At 32.7% G+C, this 14311-nt stretch overlaps 2 protein-coding genes across 3 annotated transcripts; both read left to right on the top strand.

Annotated features, from left to right (window-relative positions):
- Positions 1-5804: 5804 nt before the first annotated feature.
- LOC106710952 (esterase FE4) lies at positions 5805-8786 on the top strand. 2 transcript variants are annotated; one of them, XM_045678206.1, is made up of 4 exons: positions 5805-5855; positions 6396-6523; positions 6586-7856; positions 8104-8786. In XM_045678206.1, exons 2-4 carry the CDS (start codon positions 6464-6466, stop codon positions 8273-8275), a joined length of 1503 nt encoding a protein of 500 aa, XP_045534162.1. In that variant the 5' UTR covers positions 5805-5855; positions 6396-6463; the 3' UTR covers positions 8276-8786. The 2 variants fall into 2 exon arrangements, with proteins under 2 accessions (XP_045534162.1, XP_014358629.2); XM_014503143.2 differs by lacking the exon at positions 5805-5855 and having other exon boundaries at positions 6312-6523.
- A 2508-nt stretch (positions 8787-11294) lies between these two features.
- Positions 11295-14072, top strand: LOC106710949 (esterase FE4). Its single transcript, XM_014503140.2, has 3 exons — positions 11295-11622; positions 12131-13401; positions 13892-14072. The coding sequence occupies exons 1-3, from the start codon at positions 11443-11445 to the stop codon at positions 14070-14072; spliced, it is 1632 nt and encodes a 543-aa protein (XP_014358626.2). The 5' UTR covers positions 11295-11442.
- Positions 14073-14311: the final 239 nt, after the last annotated feature.

Here is a 14311-nt window from a genome sequence, read left to right as displayed (position 1 = left end):
ACCACTTAGTAAGGACACTAGTCGCAAATGTTTTTTCCTTACAACTTTGTCGGCGCGGGACTTTGAGTGCTGCACACTTCAATTTATCGTGTGGTACGAGGTAACTGTTATTCGCATATAAAAATAATGACACTAAAATTTCTTTAAGTTTGAATTGAAAATTTACAACAGATGTCCGTATTAACATCATTTAGTTTTCATTGTATCATTTTATAAATAACTAACTGTCATCCGCGACTCCGTCCACGCGGAATTAAAAATAAACTTAATAAGTAGCCTATGAGTTCTTCCAGACTATGTTCTATATACATACCAAATTTCCGCTCCGCTGAGACGTTCTGGAGATAGCTTCAAACAAACATCCATCCATCCATCTAAACATTCGCATTTATAATATTAGTAAGAAGTAAGACACAACTTCTGTATTAGCAAAAGGCCTAAGTACTTATATGTATTATGTATTCCTAATTATTCCCATAAGAACAATAATATGTAAGTATATTGTGTTTGCACATAACGTTTTTTTATGTGTACAAATATCAAAATATAGTTTCAAAATAAATTAGTTTTCTGCATTTTTTGATACTGGAAAATTACAAACTTTAAAATGTCTAACATGTTAAAGATTTTAATTGGTTAAGGAATATTTTTATAGTTATATTATTAGGTACATATATCTGTATCAGCAAGTCGCCACAGCTCATGGCGCGCGCCGCGGTGTTTGTTCAAAAACGAAGGTTTTCTTGAGACGTCCTAGTATTAATTTTCCAGCTGCATTTATGTCAGTTTATTTTTCAACTGTAAGCTAATTTTACGCTGGATGTTGACGTTTATGAAAATTAACCTGCGGAAATCGTTGAGGGAAAAATAAACATTGCCTCTCACTAAGACTTTTTTAATTAGTTATAATTAAATGTTACTTATATACATAGATAATTAATATTTGTAAAGGTGTTAGTTAAGTTTGAGACTTTAGTTAACTTAGATATTATTAATATGACAAACAGTTTCTTAAATATTTTTGTTATAATCTTGATTATTTATTTTGTTTTGACATATAAATAAATAACAGCACCAAGGAACACAAAATAGTTTTTGCATTTGGTTATGTTAAACTTAACCACATCCGAGTTACTGAGGCACAACATTCTGGTTAAAATACAAATTTGTGTGTGTGTGTGTGTGTGTATCAATAAGATAATTTAAGTTCATCATGGTACAGTCGCGTTCAGTTGACATCTTATAATATGCTGCATACACTCGCAAACAGTGTAACCGACGTGCGTCACAATTTACTAGCGGCAGAACTAACAAGACGCCCATTGTGACGGGACAATGGGAGCTTAACGCGAACCCGTTTAGCCTTTGTCAACGATGACACCGTCGGCGCGTTGTAGTGACGTGCCTGATCAATATTAATCTTCTGATAAACAGATCGAGATCGAACGCACTTTACATGTAAATGCGAGATAATGCTTTTTGTGGTATTGGGAATTTATCAATATCAAATACACTATCGGTCGTTACTATAACCGATGATTTATGTTGTTACTAGATTTTTTTTTATATTTCCTTTAATTGACTTAAGTAGCCAACTGAGAACCTAATATAATGATGATAAGAGTACCTTAACGATAATCAATACGCGAAAAAATATAATAATGAAATAGTACACTTAAATAAAATATATATGTATTTGTGAATCTCTACAAATGTTGACAATAATCTTCAAAAAAAATTGTTTTAATTACTTGTATTTTACTTGACAGGTTTCACATCACTACTTCAGAGAAGCGTATAGGTTCAGATAGAGAGTTATAGCACTGCTTCGATCCAAGATATGTGACGTCATGTGTGTTTTAGAACTACAAAGTAAAATCGCTGTTTCAGAATTACCTACCCGGTAGTAACTGACAATGTAGATACGTATATAAATTACTCTGTCATCTTTCGACAACAGTATTCAAAGTCAGTACGTTTTAGAACATATTGTCGTTGGTGTAATTAAGGCCCTTCGTACACAATTTTAATCGCTAAGCGGCATAGCCAATCGCCGACATTTCTGTCTGTCCTCGCCAAAGAGGTGCGCAACCTTTTTTGTCAAGATCGTCATGAGAAAAGCCTAATTATGATATATATTTTTTTAATGATTCATGTTGCAGTTAATTGAGTTTTGGTTTGAGAAAAATGGTTTTTTTATACGAAGATTTTGTCATTCTCACTTAGTTTTAAAAAAAAAGACAAGTCACAATATTATACTCAGATATTGCAAATGTTATAAAATGACTGTAAGTGATTTCACTTAGAATGTATTTAAATTAAAAAGTGTAGAGTGAACGTGAGAGGTGGTTTGTGTTACAAGCGATAACTTAAGGAGGGAGCTTAGAGCTTAGGGTTTAAAGTGTAACTAGCTTGCAGACACATTATCTTGGCCTCCTGTGATCTCGGCGTCACTTGAATTTATTCCGGGGAGATTCCTTTCAGGTGAGGGAAGGAATAGTTAATGCGGGACTTTGCTGAATTTAAGGAGGCGGGGTTTAAAGGAAGTGAACGTAGCACGTTATGTTTTAAAATATTCTTATAACGTCCTGGATATATAAAAGGTTTTTTTTACCACTTTTTAAAAGGGTTTCAGGGTAAAATAGATTCAATTTGAAAGATGTCGTCCAATGAGAATGTTGTATTTAATGGGTTTCAACATTTAAATGAGTTTGGAAGTTTCCTCATATCAATAGAATTTTGTTTTATTAAGAAGTTATTAGGAATTTATTAGCTTCGTTTTAGACATGTCGTTTCAATTTCTTTGCCCCAATTCACATTATTGGTATTCCTCGAAAACAAATTAGACATCTTTTCTGCCATTAAAAGACTATTTATATACTTCTATTACATGTATAAATAATTTGCAAAATGCATTTAAATTTAATTTTTACAACATTAAAAGCATTACGTAACATCTAGCTAATGGCACAGCACTGACTTGAATACTTGGAAAATGCAAAGCTATTGCTGTCTCAGCGGAGTTACAACACTTGAGAGCTTGTTTCAATCTATTCATCGCCGAAAATATTGTAATTGGAAAATCGGGAACAAATTGCGAACTTTTGATCGCTCAGGAGGCTGTCGTTACGGACGTTAAAGATTACCTTTAGTCCCTGTCAATCTGTCAACGTCATTTTACCCAGATAAGGTATTATTTTGTTACTACAGAGATTTATGATGATCTAATAAAATTATTGAGTACTTTTTTATGTTATTACATTAACTATACTGAAGTATTTCCTTCCTTTACCTTTACCTGCAATAAAAAAGATTAGTGACGCTTATATTCCTCTACTCCGTGAAACACTAAGAACACTTTTAGTTTTATGCAATACAATAGTACAAACATTTCATATGATAAGCTTGCACTCAGCAATATTACGTAACGTATTTTTTTAAACAATTAAGATATAATTCTCAATTAAACAACGGTTTATAAACACTAATATTTTGATAATCCTCAAAGCGATAACTCATACGTGTCCCACAACATTGTTGCTTATCTTGTCAGTCTTTCTCAATAAGATTAAAATATTCAATTAATAACAAGACAAGGGGCTCAGGTTAACGTAAATAAAGACTTAAACCTAGGAAGTGTCGCGCTCGCTCTTCAAGTTATAAATGAATGAAACGCGAAAGACTTAGCGGATGATCAATCAATGTCTCCGGGGATAAAATGAAGTTATGTCTGCGCCGTCGCTTTCATTATTGTCTCGAAATGTTTCGGTTGTTTGCTGTTTCTTTAAATGTTAGTCTGAATCATTTTCATTTTATGCAAAGAAAAATAAATTTCATAATAGTATTGACTATCTCATACGCTTAGAATAAGATCTCAAATACTTAGATAAAATAACTATTGTAGAATCGCAAAATGGCTGTTTCATCTTTGAAAAATGTTTATTAAACCTTTATAATTGTGTATAATTTGGGTTTCCACAGCCGAAACACTTGTACAAAAACATACATTAACACAATCTCCTTGGACAAAAGCCGGTTACTGTTTAAAATGTTAACCTGGTTAGTGTTACATACTGCGAGCTATTCTCCGGCTCATCCGCGTTGCACACGAATAAATTTAAATGTCCGCGGCGAGGATCACGAGCGGGTAACATAATATGTCTACGAGTTAGTTATAGTTTATACGCGGTAGCACCTTTATTGTACGAGCATAAGTTATAGCTTATTACAACAACGAGCTTTCCAATTTATTACCTGACTTATGTTTAATATTTGGACATAGAAACTTCGCACTCGCCTCATTTTGTAGTCAGCAGAAATAGGATTAGATAGTTTGAATCTAACATTCTAACCATTTAAAGTTCACAACACGTTCAAAATAACATGATAGGTATTTGTGTACTTTTTGATCTTCAGTAATTGTATTATTTTGTTAATAATTATAGTACGTATGTATTGTTATACTCTTTATAGACTAGCTATTTGTAGTCTATGGTAGTCTTTGATGGATGACTTTCGATTTAAGTTCGCACGTGAAAAGGTCGCTTACAATAAAGTTTTGTTTAGCTTCTGTAGTATTTATTCTTGTTTCAAGATATTGCGGACGAAAACTCTCCACAAGTTTAAATTTCTTCGACTTGTTACTGTCTGCTCAATTCCTTCACAAATTATTAATTACTTATTCGGCTTAACTTAATTAATTTTTTTTTTTTTTGTAATCCGTTAACAATGAAATATAATATAAACTAAATAATTCAAAACAAGAGTATAATAAACGTATATAATAATAGTATAAAAAAGAAGCAAATTGGGTAAGTAATTACATCAAGTATTATTCAAATGAAGCTCACATTCCTTTACCAACGTTGCGGGGCTAAGACTAATATACAAGCGGTTAGTTACAGAGCTCGGTCAGTTGAATTTATTCCTCAGAGATAACTCTCGTGTGAGCGTTACAGTTAACCTCGTAATTTATGCGACCTTAGATAGCTTCCATTTGCGTCACCTCCTATTACTAGTAGCTAGATATTATCATCTATAATTCTACTCGGACATCTAACTATTGATGTGTGGAATTTTAGCATGAGTCTATTAAAAATATACAGGTATCTACCATACTCAGAGTCTCTTTTAGTGGAGAGTTAGTAAAACAAACTCAAAGTTCGTGACATTTCGGTACTCAGACTCAAATTAACCCATAATATACATTTTATTAGTTTAGTATGTACATTTAATTGGAAGAATAAATAACGTCTCTTTGTGTATGAATCTGATCCAGAAATATGAACGCTTTTGTAAATTGTCTCTTGCTTTTTTTCCTTTTGAAATTCTATATTGAAAAAAATTATAATAAACGAAGTTAATGAATGACTCGTTGCTCGTTTGAATAAATATCTGATGACAGGGAAACGGGGTTAGTTCATTACGAGCTGCGAGTTGCGAACTGGGAGCTGGTAGGTGGTAGGTGGGAGGTCGCCGATAGCAGGCAAGCGGCAGCGGCAGCGGCACAATGCGGCACCACTTCAGCACGTACGCGCGCACTTTGTGTTGTTATTAAAAAGCCCAAAACTCGTTCCATTTCGACTTTTCACCGTTATAAGTTGAATCTTCACAGTTTTAAATGAACCCGCAACTATTGTTTTAAATTGTACATTTATGTAGGAATTAAACTTCATTGAACTATTACGTGTTTTCATTTGTACAGTCTTTGCTAGTAGACTTTCTCGTACAAGGTATAGTCGTTACATCGAGTGATCCGGAACTATATTAGTAGCTAAACACTATGCTAGCCTGTCCGTATTCAGACAAGACCAGGAAACCAGGATAGTGTTTAAGTTGTCCGACATTTGTTATAGGTACTCATTATTAATTATAAAACACTTGGGACGTTCTGGTCTTATAGCAACAAAACCCCATCACAAAAAATATGGTAGTAGCTCTTTGCATATTAATAAAATTTCTATGAGACGTTTAATTTTTATAAATAAACTTTCAAATAAATTTTCAAAGAAGTGGTGATAAAAATTGCAACATTGTCTGCAGTTTACAATATTATTTTCAACATTAAACCGCATATTGAAATAATTTGATTAATCGATTAATTTCGAAGGTCATGAAAACAATTAGTAATGTCGCAACTTTTTAGTCAATAATTAGGTCGAATAACAGTCAATATAAATAAAAGATAACTATATGAATAACATCTCATCGCTAAATGTAGCAAATTAATCAGTTGTTTATAGGCAGCGTACGATTCTACTGTTTGATACGTTCAATTAATATTTTATATTGCTACGTTTTGTTATATTTTTTAACTAATAAAATAATATGAATGTATTAAAAAATGCGACACAAAAAGAATTTAATTTTGTTTACTCTACTCGTCTCAAACTTAGTTGAACAACCGGCACCAGAAGTGGCGATCGAACAAGGAGTTCTGAGCGGAAAATTGAGTACTAATGGAATGTTTTACGAATACATTGGTATTCCTTATGCTACTACAAACAGCAGTACGCGATTTAAGGTATTTATTATTTGAAAGAATATAAAAATAAATGTTTAAAGCTAATAATGATATATTTTTAGGCCCCTGGTCCACCGCCTTCGTGGCAGGGCGTTTACAAAGCGGTGGATGAGATATACTTCTGTCCACAACCAATTTATATCGGATACATTGGTGTTGAAGATTGCCTCAAGATAAATGTTTACGTTCCTACAATGGCCAAACCACCTTTTCCAGTCATGGTGTACATCCACGGTGGTACTTTTATTGTTGGAGGCGGAGGGAAACTGATATATGGACCTGATTACTTGATAGAAAAAGATGTTATAGTAGTAACGTTTAACTACAGATTGGGCGTACTCGGATTTTTATGTCTCGGTATTAAAGAAGCTCCCGGTAATGCAGGTTTAAAGGATCAAATAACAGCATTACGATGGGTTAAGAAAAATATTGCTGCTTTTGGTGGAGATCCTGATAATATAACGTTATTTGGTGAAAGTGCAGGTGCTACATCTACTGCTTTGTTGTTAGCGAGCAATGCAACGTTAGGTTTGTTCAATAGAGCTATAGTTCAAAGCGGACCGGCTCTGTCTAATTGGGTCATAAACAAAAATCCCGTGCAAGTAGCAAGACTTCTAGCAAAAGCCTTAGGTTACAACGCTGATAGTAGATTAGATTTATATAAAATATTTTCTAAGTTATCAATAAGAGAACTGGTTGGAACAAATGTAAGAATTCCTTCTTTAAAATACCTCGATACACAACTAATGCATTTGCCGTGTGTTGAAGAGAATATTGTTGGAGAAGAAGCAGTATTGACAGATTTGCCGTATAATTTATTTAACAATAAATCTGAAAGTGTTCCAGTCATTTATGGATCTACTAGCAATGAAGGTTTATTCTTGATATCCGAATATCGGGCAGATATGTATGAAAATAGAAATAATTTTTACATGTTTGGGTCAGATTTGAGTTTTAAAAAGGAAAATGATGCAGCAAATGAATCACAGAAAATAAGAAACTTTTATTTCGGAAATGATGAAATAAATGCAAAGAACATGAAGAATTTATCCGATATGTACACACATTTGTATTTTGAAATGCCTTCCTTGTTTGAATCGAGGCTTCTAATAGAAAGAACAAACACAACAGTATATAATTACTATTTCGATTATTCGGGATCAAGAAGTTTCATGAAGATGCGTAGTGGTTACGTAAATGAAAATGGAGCTTGTCATGGCGATGATATATTTTATATATTCAAAGCATTGTTTTTACCTTTAACTTTATATCAAAAGGACCAAAAAATTATCAATACAATGACAACTTTATGGACTAATTTCGCAAAATATGGGTAAGCTTAAATATATTTTTGATTCTGGTGTTTGGTAGATTAAGCGATCTAGGTATGGAAAATAATTACTTTTAAAAATTAATTCTTTAACTTTGCAATTCAACAAAATCACTCATGTACATTTAATGCTTGCTTTCAACTTAACAAAAAATATTAATGCCATTGAAAATTGATTGGAAATTTAACAGAAATATATTCAGAATCAATTGTAATAAACGAATAAAAACAAAAGGATTTTTGATTTCAGGGACCCAACTCCGGATGAAACAGAACTTCAAATCAAATGGATGCCAAGTAACAAACACCAAATGAACTTTCTGTACATAGATGATGTCTTGAAGATGGGAAAAATGCCGAATCCGAAGCCTTATCAATTATGGAAAACTCTTTATGATAAATATAGAAAGCTTTCTATATAATAAACTTGAAACGCATCCGAGCTTTGCTGATTTCTATAAAACCGTAGTATCTAAGGTACTAAAGCTGATTGGAAAGATAAAGAGTTTTAAAATTGGTTCGGGAGCATGGAGTTAATATGGAACAAGCAAAGAAATCTGAGTTTCGTTATATTGGTAAAGACTATAATCGAAAAAAATGCGAATTTGACGGACTAATAAAATGTAACTCTAGAGTCTAGAGTGTTATAAATTTAAGTATACCCTTAAGAAATACACATATAAAGCAATTAACATTGAGCGGATAAGGCACAAATTGTACTAATAATAAGGGTGCGGGCACATATTAGTGACGAGCGGAGCGGCGCGTCGGTGGAGCGCGGCAACTGATCCGCTCTCGCTTGTTTTGTGCGCTACGCTGTTTTGTGTACTTTGATAACATCGTCCCGCTCCGCCCTTCCGTCGCGCCGCTCCGCTTGTCGTTTTCGTGTCCGCAGCTTACGTCACTTGTCTTACCTACTTGTCACTTAAGAAGTTAACGCCGTATATCAGAATAATTATAAAGAGTTGATTCAAGCTATTGTAACGTGTTTTAATTATTCATCACTTTCTCAATTTTCTTGCTTGCTAAATCTTGAGCAATTCATTATTAAAATTAAACTTCTTTACTTAAATTAATACTTGTTTGGTTAAGATGATTTTTCCTTAGGATTATTTGTTTTGATAATTAGTTAAGTGTACAACGCTACTTACTTTATTTTTTGATTTATTAATATTATCCAAGACTTTCTCACTAAAGAGTTAAGTATTGCATTCCCTTGATAACTCCCTATTTATTATTTTTTGTGGCCAATCTTACGTAAGAAAAATATTGAAATTTGATGAAATAAGCGCCATAATAGTAATACACATTTTTTGGCTTGTCATTTTAATAGTATGCAAACGTATAAATTATTAAAATTCAGCGCGACGCAATTCTTCGGGCGGTCACGTGCGGGATCGGGTTAAAATTCAACAGTTTTCGCCTTTCGTGTAATTTATTCAAGTAAAATTTCGGACAGGCGACGAGAAGAGAACGGCCTGTTTAGCTCGCCATCAAGTGGCAAGGGTGGCATTTCATATTAGAGATATTACCTTTTATTTTTCATTATCCTTATCCGTCCAAATTGGCCTAATGTCTAAAGTACATTTATAATTTTTTTATTTATTTTCCAATTTTGTTTTACTAAAGTTATATCGTATATATATAAAAAAATATTACTTTTGACCAACATGCCAAATAATTTCTAACGTGATTTTATTTTAATATCAATTATACGATCGCATATTTCGTTCTTATGTATTCCATATATGTAAATCATTGTTTAAATCAATTTATATCTGGATACGAACATTTTTTATTTCCTTAATCATTGATAGGGGATTCAATAGGCATGGGTCAAATTACCATAAGAACTGAAAGACTCTTGGATTTAAAATTTCCTCGCCAGCCTATAGAAAAGAGACGAGATTCCGAGCGGAGGTTGCTTTATTTGTGTTGAGATAGAAATCGACACGTCCATTAAGAAAAGTAAACGGTATCCTTCGGGGAGTCCTTTCATTCAATAAAGCTGATTTTCAATGCAAATAACACTTCCACTGCCGCCACTTCTTTTCTTGTAATTTATTCTTCGCGATAATAACATCAAACCAAATAAAACATTACTGACTATGTCTCAATCTGGAACACAAAGATAATTAAAATTAGGATTACGATTGAAATAACTTTGTTAATTAAGCGGCGAAACAAAACAAATGATGAAATCTTTGTTATTTAGCTGCCACAATTCTCAGTAGACAATGATGTGATTACAATCTGGAAAGTGGACCTAGCAGATCTAATAAAACCTGACGATTAAACTTACCTTAAACAATACCGATATTCAATTGCCTCAAATAAATGTAACAAATAAAATTACAATGATGTCGACTCTATGATATTCATAGTTCCAATGACCAAAGGCCACTCAGTTCTTAGCACTTTGAGGATTAGTTTTTGAGTCGTCGGTAATAGCTGACTGCGCTCTCCGTCTGCGATGCAAATCGCTCCACGGCGAATCAATTCAAGGGTCCGCCTCTGTCTCAGCAGAATTCACCACTTTTATATTCATAAGTGATGAGAAAGAAAAAAATGTGAAAATTACTTAAGAAAGTTCTAAGTCAGAAATTAATCATACTGGAATAAAGTTTTGATTACAATTCTTTATTTCCATCGCCTTGAGTAAACCTCTTAACTTCTTAACATTCGGAACGTATATTTTTGTGAATAAAAAATAGCAAAGTTTCTTCTATGCAACGTTTGCTAATTTGTCGCAAGGGATAAAGCAATCGTAAATAATCCACATGAAAATAATATTTTCTTTTCCACAATGTTAGCCAAGTCATGTCAAATATTATAAAAGGGACATATTTTTATTTATTATTTCATTACATTAAATACTAAAGTATATTAAAGTATGTTATGATAGCAAATCATTTATTTATTTACGATTTCCATTAGACAACAATACCTAATGCTTTCTTTATAAATACATTAGGATTTTGCCCGTGGTCATTTTGCTTTATAATATTAGTTAATACTCGTATGGCTGGGCACAACGCGATACTTACAAATTCCCTTTGTAAAGTCGACAAAAAGGCCCAACCTTTGAAAACATGAACCCTACAGTAGGCATACCACCAATAATTAATTAAGTAAATTCATATCAATTTAATGTTGAATTTTTATTTTTATTGCTTTGTTTATCGCCAGCGACGTCGAGCGAATAATTTACATTAATTATTTTTAATTACTAAATATAAATTATGTCAGAAGAAAATACATATAAAACAAAAAGAGTAACATTTACTGGTTGCTTTATTAATAAAAATATGGCTTTATGAAATTAATAGTATAAGAATAATGTACTTAAAATTATTAGAAGTGTCCAACAGGTGCGATGAAAAAAGCGATCAAATGTTCGTCGAATCTTACATATTTTTATGTACGTCAGTTGAAGGTCAACACGCTTGTGTAACGCACGCGTTTACAAACCCGAACTAACTGTCACGGAGATAATTCTGCTATAATCAGAACAACATGTCAATGATACTGTTACAAAGTTGACTTTACAACTATTGTGTTATTTGATAAAAAGTTATTGTGTGTGAACATGAAGTATAAAACGAATTTAGTACTATTTACATTGTTCGCTGCGAACTTAATCGACCAGCCGGCGCCCGAAGTGACCATCGCGCAAGGCATTTTGAGCGGTAAAATAAGCGCAGATGGAACTATTTTTGAATACATAGGCATACCTTATGCTTCAACAAACAGTAGCACGAGGTTCAAGGTATATTTTTCCATTAAACAAAGGTACCGTTGTAGTTCATACGCAAAGCACTCAGGTTTCACTTTAGTTAATGAATATTCTTTCATCAAATACTTCCTACGTTAACTTGTTAATTGATAAGGGCATTAATATAATTAAATGATTAACCGTAATTTAACCTTAATCAGTGAAAGTAATCAATATTTTAGTTCCAATTATTTACATCACATATAAACAAACCTGTTTGAGTAATTAACAATTCAACTGATTACTACTTGTTTAAAATAAACTAATATTTGATGATAATTTGTTATCAAAAAGAACAGTCAGAAGTTGATAAAACGTACAGGCAAAAGTACAGTTGATAATGTAATCTTTTGGCTTATGGACACGTAATCGTCATCCAGTTTGGTATGATAAAGAGGGATATTGAATTATTATTGTTTTCATTTAAATATACTAATTTTAATTTAGAATTTTTTTAATTCCTTTGCTATGCAAATTTAAAATGAAATGAAACAAATTCCAGGCTCCGGGTCCGCCACCATCCTGGCATGGTGTGTTCAAAGCAGTCGACGAGATACATTTCTGTCCACAATCAACACCCATCGGAGTTCTTGGTTCCGAAGATTGCTTAAGAATTAATGTCTATGTTCCGGCATTAGCTAAAAAGCCTTTACCTGTTATGGTGTACATTCACGGTGGAGCATTTTTATTGGGAGGGGGAGGGAAATTGTTGTATGGCCCTGATTTCTTAGTGAAAAAAAATGTTATTCTAGTCACGTTTAACTATAGATTAGGAGCGCTAGGTTTTACTTGTTTAAGAATAAAAGAAGCCCCTGGCAACGCCGGGTTAAAAGATCAAGTAGCCGCTTTACGGTGGGTCAAAAAAAATATAGCAGCTTTTGGGGGGGACCCAAATAACATAACTTTATTTGGCGAAAGTGCCGGTGCAACATCAACGGCCATATTATTAGCCAGCAACGTTACAGATGGGCTGATCAATAGAGCAATTATTCAAAGTGGATCATCTACCTCGAATTGGTCGATTAACAGAAATCCTGTCTGGGTGGCTGGCCTTATAGCTGAAACTTTTGGACTCACAACTAAGGATCCCTTGAAAATATATGAATTATTTTCTAAAATGTCTTACAAAGAATTAGTTTCAGCAAAAGTAAAGAAGCCACTTACCAAATATTTTGATACTCAGCTTTTGCATTTGCCCTGCGTCGAAGAAATAATTCCTGGCGAGGAGTCTATAATCAATGACTTACCTTACAATTTATTAACAAAAAAAACTAGCAGTGTTCCTTTAATTTACGGTTCAAACAGTAAAGAGGGATTCTTTTTAATATCCGGAGACACGGATGAATCGCTCGAAGAGAGAAACGGACGATATTTATTCGCGTCCGATTTGCTATTTCAGTCGGAGGATGAAGCAGCTATTGAAGCACAAAGAATACAAAAGTTTTATTTCGGCGATGATAAAGTAAGCATGAAAAAATTAATGAATGTGTCAGACATTTATACTCACCTATATTTCGAAATACCTCCTATATTTGAGACTGAAATGTTCATCGAAAAAGCTAATGCTGTCGTTTATAACTACTACTTCGATTATTCTGGTGGTAGAAATTTTGTTAAAAAGCGAGCAGGATATGCAGAAGAAAATGGGGCGTGTCATGCAGATGAATTGTTCTATTTATTCAATGCATTGCTGTTACCTTTTAGAATTAACAAAAAAGATATGGAATTAATTGATACGATGACAACTTTATGGACCAATTTTGCAAAATATGGGTATGTTGATATGAATTGATATTTCCATGTATTTAAATTTTAAAGTAATTTATACCAAGTCAATATTCTTTTAACTCGGTTAATTTTGTTAACGGGACTTTAATTTTCAAGAGAACTTCATAAATAATAATTATCAATTATTATGTGACAAGTAGATACATTGTGATAAGTTATAACAGTAATTGTTTATTGTTACGTTTCAAGTACCTACCTTCCTTAGAAACGTAGGCTCTAAGTTCTTTATATATGCAAGGATTACATCGCAGTGAATAATGAAACGTTTTAATGGAAACGTGATCTTAACACAGTGAAATTGCCAGATGTTATTGGTCCGCTAACTATCATCTGAAGATTTATATAATAAGTAAAATGAAAATAATATGCTGAATGTAAAAAAATATATTTTTGCAAGAAATTTTAACATTCCAAACACAAAGTGAACACAATTGTATTTTATTTATTTGCAGTTAAACATATTATTATATTTCAGGGACCCTACACCAAATTCGAAGTTAAACAATCGACACTTTCGCTGGACGCCAAGCACAAAGAAGCAGATAAACTTTCTGTATATAAACGATGATTTAAAAATGGGACCCATCCCAAATCCAAAGGCGTACAACTTATGGAAAACTGTATATGAAAAATATCGCAAATTAAAAGTTGACTAAATGTTTTTTATTCAATTTTATTTAAAAGGTCCAACAATGTTAATGCGTTTTTTACGACTTGTTGACTCAATTGTATTAAAAATTTAAAAGTATTACGACAACTGTCCAATGCTAAAAAGTTGACAAAATCTTTTATATTTTTTTTCTATTTCTTAAATAGGTACCTAGAATCTTTTAAGAAATTACAGCACAATATATTATATAGTTACCTATTTGTTAATTTTATACTAGGTTGATAT

The sequence above is a fragment of the Papilio machaon genome, chromosome 6 (assembly GCF_912999745.1).
Source record: "Papilio machaon chromosome 6, ilPapMach1.1, whole genome shotgun sequence".
NCBI lineage: Eukaryota > Metazoa > Arthropoda > Insecta > Lepidoptera > Papilionidae > Papilio > Papilio machaon.
The sequence above is the reverse complement of the archived record's forward strand: the minus strand, read 5'-3'. Positions and strand labels throughout refer to the sequence as shown.